Below are 22,331 nucleotides of genomic sequence, written 5' to 3'. Positions count from 1 at the left end.
GAAATGGTATTGACATGCTTTAAGTCTAGTTCTAGGCGGTAAAATTATCCCGAGCTTTACATCTGGACAAAAGCCCGGGATAATTTTCGGTTTTGTAACCTCCGAGAAAGTAGAAAGAAACACCGGATGTTCTTTTGCTAGTGCGTTTGTACCCAATTTAAAGACCATCCCTGCTTTTAGCGCTAAACTATCTCTCTCCTAGATGATTTTATTAATATTTTCCCACTTGTTTGCGATAGTTATTGTCATTTTTTTAATGGCGTCTTGTTTTGGGTTCCCGGAGGTTTCATTGGCACCCGCCCAAAATATCTTCTCAATGGGCCTGGCCATGGACCAAGAGGCAATTTGTAAGGGATTCCTGTAAGATATTTTTTTCCCGCTGTAGGCCTACCGTATTTTGTTTTTGGTTTATATCGATATTTTCCTGCTCACAAATTGCTGCGGCATACCACCAATCACTTTTCAAACTAACGCCTGTGGCTGTGACACTACGTAGCCTACAGTTGTGCATATCCGCAGCCTACTGTAAAAGGGATGGAGCGTTTGATTGTTTGTCAACATGTAGAAAGTAGGCTAGTTCTCAGTAGGTCAATTAAAACGATGGAAATTACACAATCTGTGGTGTCAACATTTTATTTCGCTGTTGATTCTTGCGCTCATCGGCTGCCGAGAAACATTTTTATTTTTTATCCTAAGTTATGCTAAGGCCTAAACAACTTTCAAAAGCTTAACATATAATTCATGATGTGAAATCTCGCAATGGCACAAAGCCGTTTGAGATAAATGTGCCTTTAAACCTGTTGGTCGGGTAATAAGCGTATGGCGGATTTCAAAAGGTTCAAATATTGAGCTCCGAGGTCATGGATTTTGTCTAATCTCGCCTTTGGAGCGACCTTCCACCTGCTGTTCTATGAAAAATGTCACATTTGGGAATTAAAATCTAAATTGCTTTTCTGATGCTCAATATGAATGACATCATCACAAACAAGTTACTGGCACGTCTCTTAGATTTGGTTTGCACTTGAGAACAAGTTTTGTAATCGCCGAAACTGTGTGCCATTTTTATTTTAGATAGACCTACTCCAGCCATTTTGGAATGTTCTTTCATTCATTTTGATCCACAAAGCTACAGCCAGAAGCCGAAGATTTTGCAAATATTTGGTTTAAGTTTCATACATCGCTGATTGAACTTAGAAAGCAGAACTTGAAGACAAAAGAAGAGAAAAGAAAAAAAAAAAAAACAGAACTCAGAATCGGGAAAGAGTAACAGCTCAAGTGCAAGTTTAATTATGTTAACTTTCGAAAAGCTAAGAGCAAAATAAAGCTTATGGCTCTAGTTCACGTGTGGTTAGTGTTTCTGTTTTTAAAACGTTTTTGTTGTTGCATTCATCATACAAATATCAATTTCCTGTGTAAATGACCTACTTTGGCTAACTCAGGGACTGAGAAACAATGCCAGAATCAAACTGGAATACAATCAACACATGAAGAAGCAAATAAACATTAAAGATTTATTTTATTGCAATTTTTTTCGACTAGTTTTCTCCAAACTGTATACAAACAGAATAAGCATAAAATTTCAACAACACCGTAACATTGTTTGCTGTTTTGCGTCGTTAGCCTACCTCACATTTACAACGCACAGACAAAGACAATGCAAGAACACAGGACACTTCAAAAGTTGGTAAAACAATTCTATTGCTTTGACCTGGGTTGGACTTCAAGATTCAATCAAAAGAAAGTTGCCCATCAGTATCGGTGCAAATTGTATGCTAAATATAAAAGTATGTAGGCTGCTGTATATTTGTTTCCAAGTGGTCACACGTATGCCAAGTTGTGTTTAAATAACATTCACTCAAGCCTGTATTTGCATATAATTACGTGCAAATAATATACACATAATGACACACAATAGGTTAGAAATATAAGCTTTTTACTGGGCAGTGAAACTACAGCATATGAATCTTAGTCCAGGAAAAATCGACCGTACACGTCATAGAGTATATAAAGGTATAAAGTAACATTTTGTATCCATTAGTTGGTATAGACCAATTGCAACAGTCACAAAAGAAAACAACAACAAAAACATTTAAATCAGCTGACAAATTTAACCTATTAGCAAATATAGACTCAGTTAAAAGTTTAAGTAATTTTCATAACGTTTGAGATCTGCAGATTGCATGAGCGTTAAGAAAAAATGTAACTTATTTTACAATGTAGATATTAACGACTTATTTTGGCTAAAATAGGTCGTTAATATGTACATTGTGAAGTAAGCAACAATCGTGCTGCTAAAAACGAAACTCAATCTATTGCAAATCTAACAATCTATGGATGACCAGACCGCATTGCAATAAGATGCTGGGTTCAAAAACACATTTCTTTTAACGAAACATTGTTTTCAAACAACTGAACTTGGTAACAAATCACAATAATAAACTTTAAAAATTAACCAATACATTGAACGGAAAGAATAGCAAAGGGCAGTATATGAGTAAGGAAGGATTGATAAGCTTTTGCAAGTTCTACTGTCATCCTCAAAACTTTAATTTTAAAACACTTTACTTTTGTTGTTTGCATTGCAATACTGTTCTATAAAAGCATTTTATGCGCTGTAGCATTAGTGCTATTTCTTAAATTTGCTTTCGAATAGTTGTCTTTAAAGTTGTAAATTTTTTTGTGGAATAGAATTGTATAGCCACATTACCTTCAAACTCTTTAAATTGCTTACCGTACATCAAGTTCGAAAAAAATATAAATTAACTATTTGTAAGTACAGTCCAACGCTTTTATGTTAGCAACCAAACTTGACCAATATTTTTTGCACTGTTAGATTAGCCTATGTAAACCCATACCATTGATGAAAACAGTTTTAAACTGTGTCTATACAAATCGTTCTCTTCAATATCGCTTTTTGCCACAGCACATAGGCTTAATAAGACATATGAAACTTCAAGAAAACAGATCAAATAAGAAATTCTTTTTTAAACAACAATTTATTGACTTAGCCTACTCGGCAGTTTTTTGCAAGCTCACGCAAGCTTGTTCTGTTTGTACGTGTAAGCTTGTAGCCTACTGCTAGTCAAACTATTAAAATATGACAAACCACTGGCAAAAAAGAAAATACATTTGACTTTTGTAGGTTTATCTAAACACCAAGTAAGCGATAATGTTTGTTAAACAGAGCTTTGGGCACGTGGCTACATCGATATGAAACAACCGTATGGGATTGTTGTTAGGCATGGGATTAAAATTAAAAAAAGATTGAACTGTTGTAGCTTAAAGCTATGTGAAGATATTCCGATTATGTTTATTATTGATTTCCGATTATGTTACTCATAGATTTTCGAGGTTTTGAAGTATTTTCTCATTCAAGGGGTATGTTTTTTTCAGTTCCCACATCGTTGTACTAGGAGTAGAGAGAAAACAGTTCCTAAATCGTTGGTTTCTTTCTACTCCTGGTGTGAAAATTTAAAAGCAAATTAACAGCTTCAAACATTCTAGATGTTACTAAAAAATTTATTTAATCTTTAGTGGGGGGGGGGGGGGGGGAGGTTCAGACACCTCTGTCTTCTACTGTCAACACTCTTCCCAATGATACATTTTGCTGCGGACCAGATCAATCACATTTTACTGATGCTCATAGTAGGACCTTTGATATCTCCTACAGCAACGTTGCATTAAGTTTATGCTGTGAGCAGTGAGTGATTCTTGCGACTCAAGTTGTCAGTCAATCTCGTCTCTTGCAAATCATCTCTTGTAGCGATGCAATAGCACAAAACGACGGTGGCATGAAACACTAAAATACGTCATAACCACGTATGACAGCTATTGCAACGTCATCGAATATGGCCATCCGTACGCGTTCCCAGATAGAAGCATGTCTCTGATAAGAGTTTCAATCGGAGTTTTGCCTACCAGCCGGACGAAGAAAAGCTGCTCTATGGCACTCGCGCTAACAGTCCGAAGAGAGGGAAGTCGAAGGAGGAGCTTGCCAAATCTCAGTGGCTGACTGGGATACTGATGCCGGACGTATTCCTCCAACGCGCATTGTGATTTCTCCTGGATATTCTCGATATGACTCATGTCACTTATACCGTGCGAATCTAAAAAAAAGATTTTTTTAACTGTCTTGTCAGGAAGCGGTTTACATGCAATATGCATGCGGATTGGTTCAGAATTTCATTAACTTTACGTTTCTTTTTTTAGAAACTCAATAGACTTGCGGCAACAAAAACATATGATCATTTGTAAAGCCGTTCATCTGGAAAAGTAACAAAGTAAGTCGTATGCATGTGCAAGGGATTTAAGTGTAATACAATCTTCAAAACATACTGTATTTTTGTAAGCCATATGGAAATTGATTCACAGGCAAAACAACAACCTTTCGTTGATGACAAATGGCATTTGAGCCCACGGATTTTGAGGAGGCAAAGCTTATCAATGCTGATCAGGGATTGTAGTAAATTACATCCCTTTTTATAATGCGTTACATGGAACGAAAACAATCAAGCGAAAGGAAAGTTATGATTTTTTGTTCAACATTTCAAAAGTTAGTGTATGATGAGCAGTTAAGTATTTTTGTTAATTTCAAGTGCCATCTCAGTGGTATTTTGTCCTGTTTTCTTCTAAGTAGGCTATACTCTTGTAAAATCGTGCACATTTTTTGATCTTCAAAAGTTTGTAAATGTATTGGTTATTAATGTATTGTATGCAATCATTATCTGTTAAGCTAACAACTTTCTTTATTAAAGCATACAACGACTCAACGACATACTAAGAGCAAACTAAGCTAGCTGAAGGTTATCGTATCTATTCTGAAAAGGCTTTTGCCATAAGTTGAAAAATTTTAGTACTATTTTGTAACTTTGAAATAAAAGTAAAAAAATATATTTAGCTTTTTACGAAATCATTATTTATTTTTTTGTTTTATAAAAGCATTAAAAACAAATTAGACTATATAACGTTTAGTTTAACTTGTTCAGCGTTGCTAAAGTAATGAAAATAAATTTAACTCATTTTCGAATTTATTGGAATTTTAAATTTATTTTTAAAATTTAACGGTTAAGATTTCAATCACGTCAAGTCTTGGTGATGTACAGTTGTTGCTAAATTTCTTGCGCGAAAACATCGTAAAAAGATTTCCTAACTAATTGCATAACTAATCGATATCAATTTACTTTCATTTCATTTTGTGTTCACAGTTGTCGCAAACACGTAGAAACGACAGCACTCCAATAGTTTCTCGATTTTTTTTCTCAAACTGGATGATGCTTACGTTTGCGTGGGTTAGGCATACGTTTGCGTGGGTTAGGCTACTGAAAGAAAACTGTTTTTTGTGAAATTTTGCAAATTTCAGAAAAATACACATCATGAAACTAGTTTCTTCGACCTATACTGCATTAACTGTGGCAAGTTTTACCACAAATAAAACTAATAACACAGAACTGATTTTCAAACCAATACAGTAGAGCAGCAAACGTATTAAGTTTGTTGGAATGATGTGTTTATAGTTGATCACACTTATCGTACGATAACGCAAAGGTAATGTGAACGGACTTATTTTTTCAAGGTTTTTAAAAAAATTTTTAACTCCAAGGTAGCTTATAAGCCAAATTAACAACCGTCTACTAACAATGGCATTGCATAAACCTTTCATATTGTTCGTTTTGTGAAAATTCACTTCAATTTGAATAAAATATTTTTTTCAGTATTGTAAATATCAATCACTTTGTTTTTAAAATTAAAGTTTTACTGTTTTAAATGGCTTTTATTTTTTTAAGCTTCAATAAATTTAGCTAAAAAACAGCATGCAACAACGACGAGCAATTAACACATAAATATTTCATTTAAAAACGTTTTTTCATAATCACTCATTTTAGATGTACAAGTCGCTTTTTGCCTACCAAGTTACCTGTTTAACTAGCAAAAATTGATTTTTGTGTTATCCGTTTAATCTCTACAAACGTTGAATCAATGCAAGAACGAAATAATGGCTATCAGTTAATTTCTTTAGCAGCTTAATACTTGGACAAAAAACTTAGTTATTGTAAATGAAACATAAATATATTATTCCACATAGCGATGTTTCAAAATAGTTAAATCGTGTTAAAAATGTTAAAAACACGTTTAAGTGTCAAAACAACAGAAAACAATTTCACATATTGTGGCGTCATGTTGCTTTTTAGTTAACATTTTATCTTACCTGGTGTTCAGCTCAGTTGTGTATAATAATGAATACAACATCTGTATTATGTACTGCGTGTGATAAGGTGTGATCAAATGTTAAATTTTTAAAGCTGAAGGGTAGTGAGGATTATATAGGAACGACTGAGTAAGTCACATTTATCATTAATATTGCTCTTGTAGTGAACACGTGCCCACCTACTGTATAACCAGAAACAGAAAATCTTACAATCTCACAAGGCCAGCTTAGAACATGATTAACACCAGCTATGCAATGTCTCTTTTATGAAGTTTACACCTGATTTGCTTGAAAAGTATAGTTAATGTTCTCCGTAAAACCCTTAACAGTCAGTTTCATTCTTGTTAGGATCTTCAGAAGGTTCTTATTGGGGTAGAATATTGCTTAGTTTGCATATGCTGTTTATTCCAAACAATTTTTCAATTGCTTTCCAAACGTGTTTTTTGTTGGTTGGAAAAGCTGACAGAACATAATATGTTTATTATTTTGTTGCGCAGTAAAAAAAGTTGTACAAAAGCAAAAATTTTCAAAAATTTGCAATTTAAAAGTCGTACGTAATCAAGAAAGAATAAGCAGAGTCATTTCTGTTTCAAAATATTGTTTTAAACTTGAGAATGGCCCAACCCACCCGGTATGAGAGGTAATGTATCTAACTGGTAAAGCTTTGATGCAATTGACAAAGTCTTTAAAATGTCATTGTAGTTTTCAAGCGCAGCAGGTAGAAATCAACACAAAAAACTGAGGTGGAAGTAATTTGTTAAAGCCATTAAAGTTAATTCATGCTTATAATTCATAATTACAGAATAATTTATTATTATTATTATTCTGACATAAAAGATAACGAGAAGTAGTGAGTAAAATTTGATTTAACCTGAAATCTTTGGCATGTTATGAAACCAAGTTCACAAACAAACAAAAAATTGAGAAAAACTTCTCTTCTTGTAGAAATGGCGTGTTTTATTGCGTTTAGTTGGGGATTGGGATTGTTTTGGTTCATTCACAAGAAAAACGTTTTAAGGTGGTTAATAAAATATTGAAATTTAATTAGATTCTCTTTCCTTTGTTTTGTGTTAAAAATTTTAATATTTGATAAATAGGTTCCAAGCTGACGTCATCGTGACGGAAAAATATCAATTACTGCAATTGGAAAATGAAAAAGAATAGGTTTTTAAATGCACAAATTTTTATTCAAGATGTAATCTGTGACGCACACCAAACCCGCAAATAAAAAATTCTATTGTTTAAATCGCCACCCCCCCAAAAAAACACTTCGGGCAATTAGCTCAGGATGATGAAAGACAAATTCGAACTTAGCCTATGCGAAATTATTATTGGACGCGTAGCACATCGCTTGATATAAAAAAAATCGACTTGAATCGTGCCGTTTTAAATGACCGCATTAAGGCAATTTTATTCTTTAAAGCCATTTATGGTGAGAATTCACAGCGTGATCGAATGGCTTCTTTTCTTCCCACGATAATAATGCAGAGTTTTGAACAACTCACTTACAGAAGTGCTTTTTGCGGCACAGGCTTGGGTTTAGTCATGTGCCACAACAATCAATGGCACTGATGCTGAGTGATAACCCGAGCTAAAAAAAAAATTGACTTTTTCTTTTCATTTGGTCAAGCCAGCAGTGGCGTCGATTCTAACTTATTTTTCAAAGGAGACCAAACATAAAAAAGGGTTGATTTTTTTTCCAGAATTGTCCGCTTAGGCTATGTTGTATGCTATCGAAGTGTATGTTGTAATCGAAGTTGAAAATCTCGCACTTGCCGCCAAAACGAATCGGCATCGAATAAGTTGTTAAGAGCTTTTTAATTTGGCTTCAAGAGGCACGTTGGGAATGAAACAGTTTTAGCTACTTCACACTTTTAATGTGTATTCAATTCCGCTAAGCAGCTGTCTACGGCATTAGTTTAAAGCTCAAAGTTGGATGCCGACTGCAATACACGATTAAAGCCACACGCTGAGTTTTTCTACACTTTGTCTCTGAGCTTATGACAATTGAATTTCTCATATCTTAGATAGACGATAACACTTTTACAGCGGACTGCTTGAGCACAATAGATACGATACTCCATCAAGGTAAAAAAAGCTCCAAGTTTTGAAACACTTTTCTAAATGGTTCAATTTTACGCTGCTTTTAAGTCACATAGGCCTACACTGCGCCAAGCAAGACAAATCGATAATTTTCCACTTATGCATCAAAGCATGTAACTCGTGCTGAATACACCGTAAAATACATGTTAAATGTAACACCGGGTACAACAACACCAAACAATTACAATTCTAAGGTCGGAGCAGATTAAATTTCTGATTCGTGTATTTTTAACAATTCTGTTAACACTTTTATGCAAACAGTTGTATTTCAAAAAAATAGATTTTTAAAAACCAACTTAAATTTGATACGTTTTTTATGCCTTATAACGTTAGTTTATGTTTTATTCTGCATACCTAAATCTTGCTTTGTTTTTGATTGAAGGTTTTGTTTTCATTATTTTAGAAAAACAAAGCCCAGAATTTTTTTATGTTAAGACATCAGATACAATATCAAAAACCATGTCAACTTACAAGTCACAATTGTGCCTGAGATATGAAACGGGCTGCGATCAGTAGATCTCTCCTATCTGTTGACATTATCTTCAGAATATGAACTTACGACCTCGAAGATCATAAAGTTAGTCAAGGAGTAATATTTTTATCAAGTCTTACTCACTTTGAGTTCGTGTGATTGAATTCAAATGATGTTACCATTGCCATACATGTGTTTTTTTTGTCTAGGACTATACATGAGATTTGTTTTGAAAACCTTTACGCCGAATAAATGTTGTGGAATTTATAGTATTTTTTGAAGCAATATTCCACCTACAGATCGAAATTACTTATTCTCAAAATGGCGGACAACAGGCAACGAAATAGAAATCTTGCTACTCAAAAGCTTATGAAGCACAGATAGCATGATAAAAGATGCGACAAGCAGATTCAGGCATTTGTTTATCGGAAATGCACTAAAGACTGTGATTATGAGATTGCCTAATTTTTATTTGTTTCATGCAATTTTTGACAAAAATAAGCTGATGATGTTTATCGGCAGAGACGGCAGCAGACTAATAGGACGCGTGCAAGTTCATTTGACCTTAAGTGAATTGTATAGCTTTTAATGCACTGTACATCTCTTCACAATTTGTGGGTGGAAAGATTCCAATGAGCTTTCTTAGGTAATAGGTAACTTAAATGTTGCATTATGCACAACCCTACTCACTGTAATCGACTTGTTCCTGTGAGGCTCATGAATAGAGAAAGGCAGCCATTGCATTGAGCGGATATTGGGACTTTTAAGTTGAGACTTATCTGAGAAGCTCGTAACTATTGAGTCACAATGCAGGTAATTATGAGTCACTTTGCAAAGCGCGAAACCCTTGTGTGACATTGTGGTATGACCTCATTATCTATTCTCAAGTCTCCTTGAAAATCTTTATCGAGTCGATCTGTATAAGCCGGGGGCTTGTCAAATTGTCAGCGCAGTTCAATGTTAAAATCACGCAATTTTAAGTCAAGTTGAAGCGACGTAATGATACGTTACGTCCACAGGCGATTATAAAACAAATAAGAACAAATTGTATAAAAACTCATTTGTCGTCTGTAAACAAGAAACAGAGTTTTTTTTTTCAGATTGCTTCAATGTTACCTGACGTCAAAAGGACAATTTTTATTCAACCAGCGCAATATTTTAATACAAATTTGTTCATTCCAACCGAGTTGTGTCTTCACTGATAAACACCAGGTTTGTTAACAGTTGTCTGATTGCCTGAACACTTTGTCTGATTGCCACAAGTCTTCGCATTTCCAATAATTTGGAAGATGTTTTCCACCGCATTTTTTGTACCAATCTTTTACGTTTTGTTTAAAGAAATACTTTTTGATCCATTTAGTTTTTGTTAGTGTAAATTAACCTTTCGTTTTTAGTAATTTGCAAAAACATATGATCATTACAGATTCATTAGATTATTTTTTAAACTAGGTCATTAGGCAACTTGAAAAACGTAAGATTTTACTAACCTGAAGTAAAAAGGACGATGGCTTTGAGACAAGAATACTCTGCAGAGTCCACATGAAGAGACTTCAGCTTTTCAACCTGCTCCTGGAAGATCCGGATGTGATCCATGAATGACATCACGCGGTCGGCTGACATTGAAGTGTGCAAACCTGCCGCTGCTAGAAGAGGAGCAACGTGCAGCGGCATGAGGCTTTGCGCGGCATTCAGCACAAACAGTTCGCTCCAAACCCATTTTAACATTGAGACTTGATCGGTGACTTGAAGTTCAGGAAAGAAAGGAATGTTTCTGGCCCATTCCACTGCGGAAAAGAGAAGGCGGGCGGCGAGCTCACATATATTGTCGATTCCCATGATCTGATTCGGGACCGGGCACTGCATTGCGAACCTGGACGTTGGGTAAGGTTCTGCTCTCAGCAGCATCGAAATGAACCCAGGCATGTAACTTGGACCAAACGTCGACTCGACTCCGTTGGTGATTGCGTACTGTCCCGGATGTGGTTGGGTTGGCTGCATGCGACCTCTTTGAACAGCTGCAAGTAACAGATTGATGTTGTAAAGAAAAAGTATAAAGATGTTGTGAAATATAAACTACAATACTCTTCTTGCTGGTGATAGATCAAAAGTATAGCTTTAACGTATGGAGTATCCAAATTAAAAAGTAATAGGCTACCTGCAAAACAGATTCAAACCTAAATGACTATGTAGCTAACTGCTCTAGGCTGCTGCTGAGCTGAGTCGGAGACTAACAAGTGCAAAATATATTTTCTGTTACATCTACTGACTACTGATATCTGTTACTTTAGCACTTGAGGTTTTAGCTAAATGACTATGACTATTTTATCGTGGTGTGTTCATTAACTATATGACCTATGAGCTTTTTTTTCTATCATGCTCTATTGGGCAAAACGCTTTTTTAGGGTTTCCAGTCTTACAATGGCATGAGTGTTTTACAGCCAAACTTTTGTGTATTAATTTTTATGAGTTTTTTTGCAACCCTCAATCAAAAAAGACATCGTCTTTGTTTCATGTAAAATCTCATGTTTTGAGATTGGCGGCATTTCCAGTTTTTTGCAACTTTTAATTCACAAGCAGCAGTGCACCAGTGCAGAAGAATTTGTGTCATGTTGTCGCATTATCACTTTAACATTTTGGTCTTTTCATTCATGCACTCAGAACTCACACCATATTAAATACTTGTGGGAAATGCTGACCATTCAGTTAAGCTCATTAAAGTTATTATCTGCAAGTTGTCACAAAAAGTACTTGTAGCCTACTTTGATTTGTAGCCATTGCTACAGAGAATCTTCAGCGTTTATCAAAATACATTTTTGCTAATGCGTACAAGGCTGCCATTAAACTTGGTTACGGAATTTGTTTTTGCATATTATATTTCATCACTTTTCATATTCTGTCTGTTCTTATCGTGACTCACCCAATCCTGTTTCAATTTCTAAATCCCTAATGCTGAAGCACAGGACGCCCAAGTCGAGTATTTTGCCAAGTTTTAGCTTCCGGATGCTAAGTTAGTCCCAGTCCAAAATGACACGAGAAAAAAACTGATTCCGGCTTTGTATTTGCACTAAAAGTATCTTACAATCTTTCTGGTTGTTTTATTGTGCATATTCGTGCTATAGATTGGGCTTGCATTAAAAGACAACTGAAACCTGTCATTATTAGATAAAAAACCAAGTTGAAGATTCACTTTAAACTTCCACCTTACTTCGCGTTTTAGGGATGTCCTGAGCTGTCTGCTTTCAAACTTATTGATAAGCTTTCTATTTACTGATCACAGCCTTGCCTCTTCAGGTAAAATTTGATCCAGTTTTTGCAGAACTGTGTAGAATTACCTTCAAAACTATCCATCCCGCACATTGCGCTTTGGCTAAAGTGAAGCAGAAACTAAACGGCTCCGTGCCACAAAATTGCTTGGTGCTGGTGAGCAACCCAATTAACACAAGAAAGCAAATAAACTCCAAGCATCACGTTCTGATGCACAGCGTGAAATTATCTGCACAAAATTCTCAGGAGACGTTGGTTTAATCAGTGTGCTTAAGTTAGAGGCGATTGATTAGGTTTGTGAGTTGTACTACAGTTTGACCTGAGTTGCTCCATAGATAATGAAAAATGATATTTTTACATTCAATCACCCAACTGAGACGTTGCATGCACCTAATGAAACCTTGTAGCCTCTTTTCTACGTGTGCCATTGAAGGTAAAAAATGCTGCCCGTAATTATGCTAGATATGAGAAAATCTCCCATAGTGGCATTTGGAAATCACTGATTCTTGGCCGATAAATATCAATTTCTGACAAAATATAGTATTCTGAAGTGTCGTTCTATAAATAGAAAAACATTTTTTAACAAAGATCCAATCTTGTGTCTGTTCAAAGCATCAACTCTATTTTGAGAGACGTAAATTTACCACGTTTTTGTCGCCTTCAGAATCAACATAGCCTACTATTGTCAAACCATATCAAAAGGAAACACATTTTTTACTGCTTTTGCAGTACCAACTTGCATTAGATAAACTTTTGTGGTAAATGTAAATAAAAGGATGTAACGATTTAAGATTAATATTTGAGTTCAGTGCAGTTGTTTTTATATCTGACCATCACAGCGAAAACAATACACGTCAACATAGCAAAGGTATGGGAAAAAAGTAGAAGCGACAAAACGCGGGAATTTTGCAGATATTTTGCATTTATTGACCAACCTAAGAGAAATGAAATTAATCTCATTAGTCTGCTTACAAGCTCAAAATAGTTTGTCACAAGAAATATGGCAGTAGATCACGTTTTACATAAAAACCCATTATGTTGCACTATTCTAGGGCATTTTATAAAATGCGTGGGTTTTACTGCAAATATGTTTCATTATTATTTGTAGGTTTAGTTCAGAAATAGAAAAACTCAAGCCTAGCAACGCAAATTTTATTTTTTTAGGTCGCTACATCACCAGACATTGAAACGAGGCGAAAACAAGGAAAATTTGTATTTGGTGAAAAGGCCCGCTGCCAATATCAAGTATGCTCAGTTAGCAAGGCTAGGGATATCTAAAGAAGGGGATACGAAGGCTCAGAGCGATTGTTGATTCTCATGACACTAGAAGGGCGGTAGTTGGTACCGCGTTAAACATGCGGTTCTTTCTAGAATTGCAGAAAGTTTTGCAGTGCAGCTGGTACACTCAGCTACACAAGACAGTTAGCAAGTGTTATGTAGAACATATTTAAAGAATACTAGTTTGAAAAGACAGTTGAAAGGTTACCAGTTTAGCTGTTTTTTTGACAAAACCTTTGCAGTTGGCTAGGTGTAAAGCAAGTATACGGGTAGTTGAATTAACAAGTGATTATGAGCATTCATTGAATATCCATACCTGGTTGTGATAGTGCAATGCAGGTTGTCATAACAAAGTTTATTAAATTACTATATGTGCCAATTGTCATTTTACCATAAACAGTGATTATTTAAGATAAATAGAAGCCCTTCTATTGTCAGACGTAATAAAAGCCTTCGTATCCCCATCTCTAGATATCCCTGAGCAAGGCCTGTCCTTTTTATAACTTACTAATTGAATTAGTGTAAAAAGAATTGTTTTGCAATCAGTCAACTGAGTAGATAGTTCAAACGATGTAACAAGGGTAATTAGAAGTTAGATTTAGATAAACAATAATTAAAGCAGAGGTTAACATTTGTATGTATTTCTAAGATTTACAAAAATTATTGCAGCAATAAAAATTGTTTGCTTTTTCTTGCTTTGCTGCGGAACGATAAGACGTAATAAAGTGTTAACTTTTCATCGCACAAAGTCAGAAATAAAATAATTAGACGACGCTTTTGCCAATGCAAGCTTGATGAATTGGTGAAAGATAACCTCAAGCCTTTATTCTTTTAAATCCAAACGCTTTCCGATCCATAGTCGTTCTCAATGAGCCGTGCTGTAATTCGGATGCAACATTTTTCACACCATCGCATCAACAACATTTTGCGGTGTGTGATTTCATCCGTGATGACGTATTGTCTGACGTCACAGCACCATTGACGTAAACGCAAGGCGACGACAGCCATAATTAGTTACGCGTGACCTTGCTTGAGATATATTGACACCAAATTTCAACTTTTCAATCAGGTTTTATAGGGTCAGGCAATATGTGTTGACTTGGCGTAAATCCGATGCTTCTCTTATGTAATATTTACCCAATAACTATAAGAATTTTGTCTGAGATCGAGTCTACAAGTTGTTTGTTAAACTCTGTAAACCTTTCATTGATTTTTTTTGCTGATTTGGTTTTTCGACGTTGATGGAAAGTTAAATTGTTATATTTTGTATTTTTTGACATCGTGAATTAATCAGCTCAGCCCGTGCAGCGAAGTGGAAGATAATAAATTATCGCATGCATTATAGAACATCGTGCGATGAGATAGAAAAGCAAGGACGAGATATCTTTTTTGAATTATATTGCTGCAGATGCTGTGGAAGTAGCACACATCAAGCCAATGAAAACTGTTTCAGCTTGTAACCAAGGGATGAGAGCCCCTGCTCTACAAAAAGGTTTTGATTCGGGCACTTATCGAAAGTACGAAGCTGAGTCTTGGCAGGACATTTAATGACTTGCAAGACTGCGACAAAGAACATCTTTCTTACCTTCCTGTCAACTAAAACAACTCACATATTCGACTCTCAGAAAATCCATATGCCTGGATACTGCAAAAATTCAGCAACCAAAATGGTTGTAAATGTATCAACTACTCCGAAATCATGTGAAATCGTTCACCATAACCGGGTCCTTTTTCTGATTTTAACTTATATAATTATGGCTCTGTCCAGTCCATTGGAAAAATGTTAGTCACCTAATTTTTTATAATAAAAATGAGTTTTTGCATTTCATGAATATCAACGTCTCATTATGATGTCATCATTTCATAAACGCAACTATCAATGAATCAAAGGCAAATGTACTTCAGGTGAATTTTCTACGTGATGAGGATCTGTGTTTAAATAATTATGGCATGCTAAAACTCTTAAAAATACATTAAAGAGCAGTGGTTACATTTGAGATCTGCCATTTGCCACACTTTCTTGCTTTGAAAAGTGAGCAAATTTCTTTTCTCCGCTGTAAACAATGGATATCAAAGTTTGAATACAAACCGATTGCACAGTGCAGTTCATGTCACAGAGGTTTCAATTTCATAATGTTTTTGAAACTAATTTTACAAAAAATTAATATTTAGAAAAAAAAGATGGCTTGATACAAGCTGGAGCAAGACTGGGACTTTTGATCTTGTGACCGAAACTTTTGGATCTTTCTAAATGTAGAAAGTGGTTTGAAAATTGTGCAATATGCTAATAACACTTTCGAACTGAAACGTATTTCTGAATGGAATATGTTGTGATTACGCTGAATGAAAAATTTGACTAAAATAGTTGGGTCGATGACTGAGAGTTTTACTTTTATTTACACCTTGATGATACACGTTTTTGCGCAAAATTTTAATTTTAACTGCTCAGCGATTTCTGCAGAATACAAAAATGCAAAAAATTTTCACTTTTTTAAACTCAGCATTTTTTTAGAATAAAAAAAGCAAAACATTCCACTTTTTTTAACTAAATTCTTCTTCGTTTTATTTTAGAAACTTGCAAAACAGATATTGTTTTTGCCAACTACATAAGGTCTTCCAAAGTCCGAAGATTAACATTAAAACTTGTGTTTCTTTATCTATCTGACGTATTTCTCGCTTAAGGTTGAACTGCGTTCGTTCAACCTATATTTTGGTCAACATAAGTCGGCTCAAGGTTATGAGATGCAACCCTACATGTTATCATCAAGTCTCAACTAATATCGACTTTAAGCCGTCACCTCAAGGGCATGCCATGTCATTTATAAGTTTTAATTGCCACTCCAGTCAGAATCTCTTGCGACAATTTTTGCTTCTTCTTTAAACATTTAAAAAAATTGCTTTCACGCAAAGACAGAAGCTACCTTTTCGAATGGCTCTGGTTTTTAAAAATGTAAAAGGTAAGCCAAGCGAAATGGATGAATATCTTTTCTGCGTTATATCACTTTAAAGTAATTTAAAGTAATCAGTTGCAATTTGTAGATTTTTGGTGCAACCACTCCCTTTTATCTTGCAAAATAAATTTGTTTACAAGCGCTGTGACCACCATGGATATAAATACCGCATATCACTATTTTTTCAATACACGGAAATTGGTAATTTGTGACATGAGTTTATGGGAGTTGTTTTAAAATTAGCAGTTTGGAAGGCGAGGTTATAAGCTTAGTCGATGTAACTCAGAAGTCAGTATGTATTACAACATATATAGCTTATGTTGTTTTTAATGTGTTGCTGGTTGAAATCTTGTTGTCAAAAGATTTCCTTTTTCAAGCATTGGAAAATGTGCGCATACGAAGATATACAGTATTTCTACAAAATTAGTGAAAATATACAAATTCTGAAACAAAAGGAAAACTTATCAAGTGAAAGTCAATTTTTTTGGTTGAATAAATTTTATAATAGAAGATTTTTTTCAGTTAATAAAAGTCAATGTCATTACCTTCGCGTCGCATTCCGATCTTGACACATTTATTTAGCCTGCAATATTGGCATTGATTTCGATGATGTTGGTCGATAGGGCAATTTCTATTTCCCCTGCACGTGTAGGTCAAATTCCTTCGAACGCTTCGTTTAAAGAAACTTTTGCATCCTTCGCATGTGTACTGGCCATAATGCTTTCCACTGGATTTGTCTCCACAAACCTGAAACATTTGACAACAAATCGCTTTTTATGATGATTGGGAAGATTTTTTTCTTAGATCCTTCTTTTTTCATTTTGTTTTTGACACAATAATGAGGCAAGAATCAGAAAATGATAAAAGATATTTGCACTTGAACATGCTCGTTTTTAATATATTGCAAACTTAGCCACTAACCGATCGTTCATTTTAATGGAACTTTACGTATGGTATATCAAACTAAACTAAAAATGAAAATATTTGGCTATCATAGGTTATATTATGTTAAGTTACAACATACAAACACCAAAAAACAAAACAAAAATTCAGTATTTGTATTGGTAATATGAACAAATTAAGACTAGGCAAGTGTAAACTATGCGTTTCTTGGTTAAAACTAGAAAAAAAATATAACGAATGTGTATGTTATATTGTCACAAAATGTCAATGTTAAAACAATCTTCAATGAAATTGAAGCCAAACTTTTTTGTCATGCTTTCTTCATAGTTCGGGCAAGGTCACTGTTGATTTTATGAAACGCAAGTGGCCAGGATTTAAGATTTCTAATTTTAACTTTCAAAGAATCGCAATATCGACATGCTTTAATAGAGCTCTATTTTATTCTGTTTTATGCAATAGTCACCAAATCTTTGCTGTCGAAGAATCATACCTTTGCATTAACTTAATTTGCCGCAATTGCTACAATGTTATTTTGTAGCATCAGCAAACGGCATTCACCCCAGATGAAAATCGATGCATTAAAGGTATAAAATGATAATGCGATACATTGTAATCTTTTAAGATACCAAATAAATCTTTTGTCTCATGTTTATCTCCGCAAATTGGTGATTTGTGAAGATTTTAAGGTAATTCAGCAGAAAAACATATGCTTTTAAATTTGTATAGGCCTATTGTACTACTGTGTGTGGATAATTATTTACAGGAATTGTATTGCCCTTATGATAATTTTATTTTGGTTTCAACAACAAATCTCAGCCCGCCTAATGGAGTGTAAGGTCTGCGGGTCTTGGATGATGAAACCAATGACTGGCTGCTCTCTAGCAACCTTCCAGTGTATTTCCAAAGCATCGCGAATCTGGGTGGTAAAAGGATAGACCCTCGGCCCCCAGATGGTCATACGATGACGACAAGGAGTCTGCTCTTGTTTTAAAAGTTAGTTTGATAATAATTTGTTAATAGCTTTCACCAAAACTGCGTTTTGGTGGTAAATTGATTGCTGAGCGTTTGCAAAAATTTCATTACAACTTATTTAAGATGATAATGATCTGAAATAATACTAACAAAATTAAAGTCAGAAGGCTATTGAGATTTTTACAACTAAACCAACGCCAACAAACAACATTAGTCACTCGTCGATTGGAAAGTTGAACACGGGCGTGCAAAGAGAAGAGTGTTTAATGTTGCAAACAATAGCTCTACTGTTTCCCTTCTCTATATTCGACAAATTGTTTTTACTTTTCTCCCTAATTCACGCGTATAGCAAGACAACCCACATGAAACAAGATGGAACTTGATTGCAGTATTATTAGCCTATGTGGGCTATAATATTCACTGGGGACGATGTTGCATTTTGCTTGAAGGTGAGAAAACTTTTGTTCTTTTTTTTACATTGCCAAATCACAATGGGTAAAGCATCTACATCATAACATGGATTGTTGGGGAAATTCAACCTCTTCTTGAAGTCAATGTTTGTCCATCAACAATTTTTTTATGTCTTAGGACAAAGTAAGCCTCCTTGTTTGGGGACCATCAGTTCAGCATAGGCACTAGCAGTGGTGGATCCAGCAAGTAGGTTTAGTGGAGGAATTTTCAATAAAACACATTGATGTGTAGGTCTACTTCTACATAAATCCGACTTTGCAATTATACCGTAAATAAACTTTTTTTTATTTTTTACTCCGGCGATCGCTCCAATTACCCCCCCCAATGGGTCCGCCACTGGACACTACACGTATATGCTACGGTAAATGTTTGTTTGCCTATAAGGACATATTGCTAAGAAACTTTTCTTGTAACGCTTTAATAAGACCACATTACATCAAAGAGCTGTTTTCTGGATGTAACAATAAGTGCAAGACGCTTTTTCCATTTTCATTCAATTTTTCAAACCAAGTTCAAGAATTCTGTTGAACTTGACTTGAAGAAAATCTTTTTGTCACACCAAATCAATTGTGACAAGATATTGTCATCTGCTTGTGGTGTTAAATTATAACTTAGTTTGACTTCTGCATTGATATTGCCCTAGAAATCGATGGTATATTGATTGCAATATAATGTTAAGACAAAACGTATCGATTCTTTGCAAATATTAACACAAAATACAGCTGAAATATTTCTACGACACTAATCGTAACTTACAGGACTGCGGATCTTTTAAAAATCCCTATTTTTAACAGTTAGTTTTTGCGATGATGTTCTATTTTTATAATTTAAAGAAATCATCCTTTTCCATGTGTTTGTGTTCTGTTTCGGCCAATTTGTTTTACACAGAGCGTTTTTTGTATTTTCTTTTTACGAAGTAACTTATTCGTGAAATTTCCACTTCGAACATGATTAAAGCTGCAGGCTCGTGCAGCCACATCGCGTCGTATCCACGCAAACAATGAAATCCAAAACTAAAATACGTCATGACTCATAGACTACACTCGGTTTTTACTTCTTGTTGCTAGTCTTGATTCTTCAGTGAAATGTAGTACTGCGGGATCTCTACTATAAAGTTTCTTAATTCTAATTTCCTAGTTTGGGTAAAAAAGTTTGGTAGTGATCAGGTCGCAGTAGATGTTAATTTCCATGAACTTAAAATACTGTCTAAAAATAAATTTGCTTTTGCATGTGTTTGTTCTGTTTTTACAGAAGAAGCGTTTAGATTTAGAATAGAAAATGGCGCTTAGCATCGACGTCAGCGCTAATGCTAGGCCTATTCTGGAACGCTGCAAGCTTTTACCTGACCTAAAAGCAGCGCTGCTGTCTTCGTTGTGATGTGGGCGCACCACAAAAGAACAATCCCTTTTTGATAGCTTTTACAACCTCTGACACTTTATCAGTGATAAAAATTCAAATTTCTACGAAAAATGTGGAATAAGAAATGCACTACTTATGTTGTAGGCTATTCTTTATGCTAATGGTTTTCAACCTTTTTGTTCTTGTTTTCATCTGGCCAACTATAAAAAGTAGAAATTGCTATCGTTTTGTCATTTTCAAATCAGAATGCATAAATTCGTGATATCTTTCTTGCTTCAGTAGCGTTGTTATATGGCATATAAAATTTATTTCCCTCTGAGAAGTCATACCTTATAAGGTGTAAACTTGGAAGGCTACATGTGATATTGTATGTACTGATTATGTATTTCGATTATTTAGTTACATAAGTTTTGCAACATGAATTTTGAATCACTTACCACACATTCGATGTGGGGCTTTTCAGTGTTTCCCGTCGTTGCTGGTTGATGAGAATTTCGCTGGCTACTGCAATCTACTAAACTTGTAACGTTACTGCTGTCACTGAGAGATCCATTTCCAGGGGTGGTGGGGGTTTGGGGAGGTCCGGACAAGCTTGGGTCAGATGCTATCGGTTGGACAGGTTGGTGCATTTGAGGCCGTACAGTTTGAGGGGGTTGACTCATCGCTGGGATGTGGGGAGGGGTGGTGACGGGGTCCAAAGGTGTTGATGAAATGGGTGGAAGTCCGTTCACATCGTCTGTGTTGTGATGGGCAGGAGGGCCTTGCCAAGGGCCAGCCACGATTGCCATTGTTGAAGAGTGTTCCGCTATACCGGTGAAACTTTCTCTGATCGGCGGGAAATGAAGCAAATGTCCCCGGCTAAGCAAAGCTACGTTGATCTCAAAGTCGATGAACTGTTGAAAAAATAACAAGTCACTATCTATCATGACGAATTTAACAATTCAGCTTTTATAATATTATATAAAGTTTTAAACGCTACAGGTTTTGTTAATATTTGAAGTAATTTTAGCTGTTTTTTGAAATTATGAAAAATCGGAAGCAGCAGATTCCAATGAACAGTCGGTAATATTATTAATATTTTACTTTTTCGTCAAACACGTAAAAAGATAGCTATTTCAAAATTACTATCTGCACTTTGCTAAAATGCACAATAGGCCTAAGTCTTCAGAATTGGTCCATGTACACCCTGATGTAGCCTACAACAATTTAATTTGTAGTTGTTACATTGGTAATATGTACATTTTGTACATCTTACAAAAGCCTTGGAGGTCATTTGTTTCCCAAAATTAAATGCACTTTAAATGTTTTTCACAGCCTAAAATTATTTTAAAATTTTGTTGGGATAATATCTGAAAAACTTACTGTAGATACCATGAAACAAATATTTTGTTGCGTCTGTTTTTCAAATATTACACTGAAAGTTATATGCGACCATCAACAAATGTTCGAAGAAACACAAGCGTCGTATCACACAGAAACAGCTTTGTTGGTGTCGTTTTGTTAAAGCTTTCTTCCAGAAAATTTTCACACCTTTTCTCACACTAATTGCTTTATTTGTTATTGCTTTAAATTAGATTACTCACCTGTCTAGCATAAAGTTGATTCTTCACTTATGTCTGTATCATTCATTCGTTCAATTTTCATAAAACACTTTTATTACTCCAAAGTGATTTAAAAAATGCACAAGTTCTTATGTAAGCACCTGCAAACAGGTACGCCATGTTTAAAATCACACGCGAGCCTGCAATAATTCACCTTCAAACCAAGCAAACCCTAACCTGATCTGCAATCAAAACAAAACTTCGCGGCTTGTCTCAGCCAAGTTCGCCCACGACCATCGTCATCGCAAGACGAAAAAGTTTTCTTTGGAGAAAAAATAAACTAAAAGCGAAAACCGGAGAAACGAGAGAATCCGAAAAAAAGCCGCTGAAGCAAAGGATTGGCCATCTTTTGGCTGAAGTCTATAGCCGCTTCATGTTGTTTTGAAAACATACACATATCACTATTGGTCATCTGAAAGGCCACCGCTATTTGCTGAGAATGATTTTAGATTTCGTTGTTAATAAATAGATTCCAATAAACTCGATGTTAAGTTGAGACGTTTATCTGTTCATAAACGTACGCCCAAAAAGCGCAGCAGTTTGAAACGAAAACACGTCAAGATGTACTATCGATGGTTCAAATCTCGGCTTGGATAGTTAAATTAAACAATTTATTTAATCCATGTTCGTAGCTACAGCACACGTACGTACGAAGCTGCCAGTGTCGAGCTTTTGCAAAGCCTTTCTCAGTTGAAGGACAAATATTTGTGTTATCAATCTTTCAATCGATCACCGTGTATCAATGCGTGGTT

At 35.2% G+C, this 22,331-nt stretch overlaps 1 protein-coding gene across 1 annotated transcript; it reads right to left on the bottom strand.

Moving 5' to 3' along the window:
• Positions 1–1,509: 1,509 nt before the first annotated feature.
• LOC145775664 (nuclear receptor subfamily 2 group F member 1-B-like) lies at positions 1,510–21,807 on the bottom strand. The gene is made up of 6 exons (XM_082586997.1): positions 21,757–21,807; positions 21,562–21,680; positions 20,416–20,871; positions 16,819–17,020; positions 10,268–10,795; positions 1,510–4,106 (listed from the first exon to the last, which is right to left on the bottom strand). Exons 3-6 carry the CDS (start codon positions 20,764–20,766, stop codon positions 3,829–3,831), a joined length of 1,359 nt encoding a protein of 452 aa, XP_082443123.1. The 5' UTR covers positions 20,767–20,871; positions 21,562–21,680; positions 21,757–21,807; the 3' UTR covers positions 1,510–3,828.
• Positions 21,808–22,331: the final 524 nt, after the last annotated feature.

This window comes from Aplidium turbinatum, chromosome 8, assembly GCF_918807975.1.
Source record: "Aplidium turbinatum chromosome 8, kaAplTurb1.1, whole genome shotgun sequence".
Taxonomy (NCBI): Eukaryota; Metazoa; Chordata; class Ascidiacea; order Aplousobranchia; family Polyclinidae; genus Aplidium; species Aplidium turbinatum.
Note: the sequence above shows the minus strand (reverse complement) of the source record. Positions and strands in the feature narration are given on the sequence as shown.

What these genes read in the sequence shown, in the direction of transcription:
- LOC145775664 (XM_082586997.1), bottom strand. Translation starts at nt 20,766, where the DNA reads ATGGCAATCGTGGCTGGCCCTTGGCAAGGCCCTCCTGCCCATCACAAC. An exon ending in AGCCCCACATCGAATGTGTG is followed by an intron (nt 17,021 to 20,415) that starts GTAAGTGATTCA and finishes CAAATGTTTCAG; the next exon opens with GTTTGTGGAGACAAATCCAG. An exon ending in GATCGGAATGCGACGCGAAG is followed by an intron (nt 10,796 to 16,818) that starts GTAATGACATTG and finishes TGTTACTTGCAG; the next exon opens with CTGTTCAAAGAGGTCGCATG.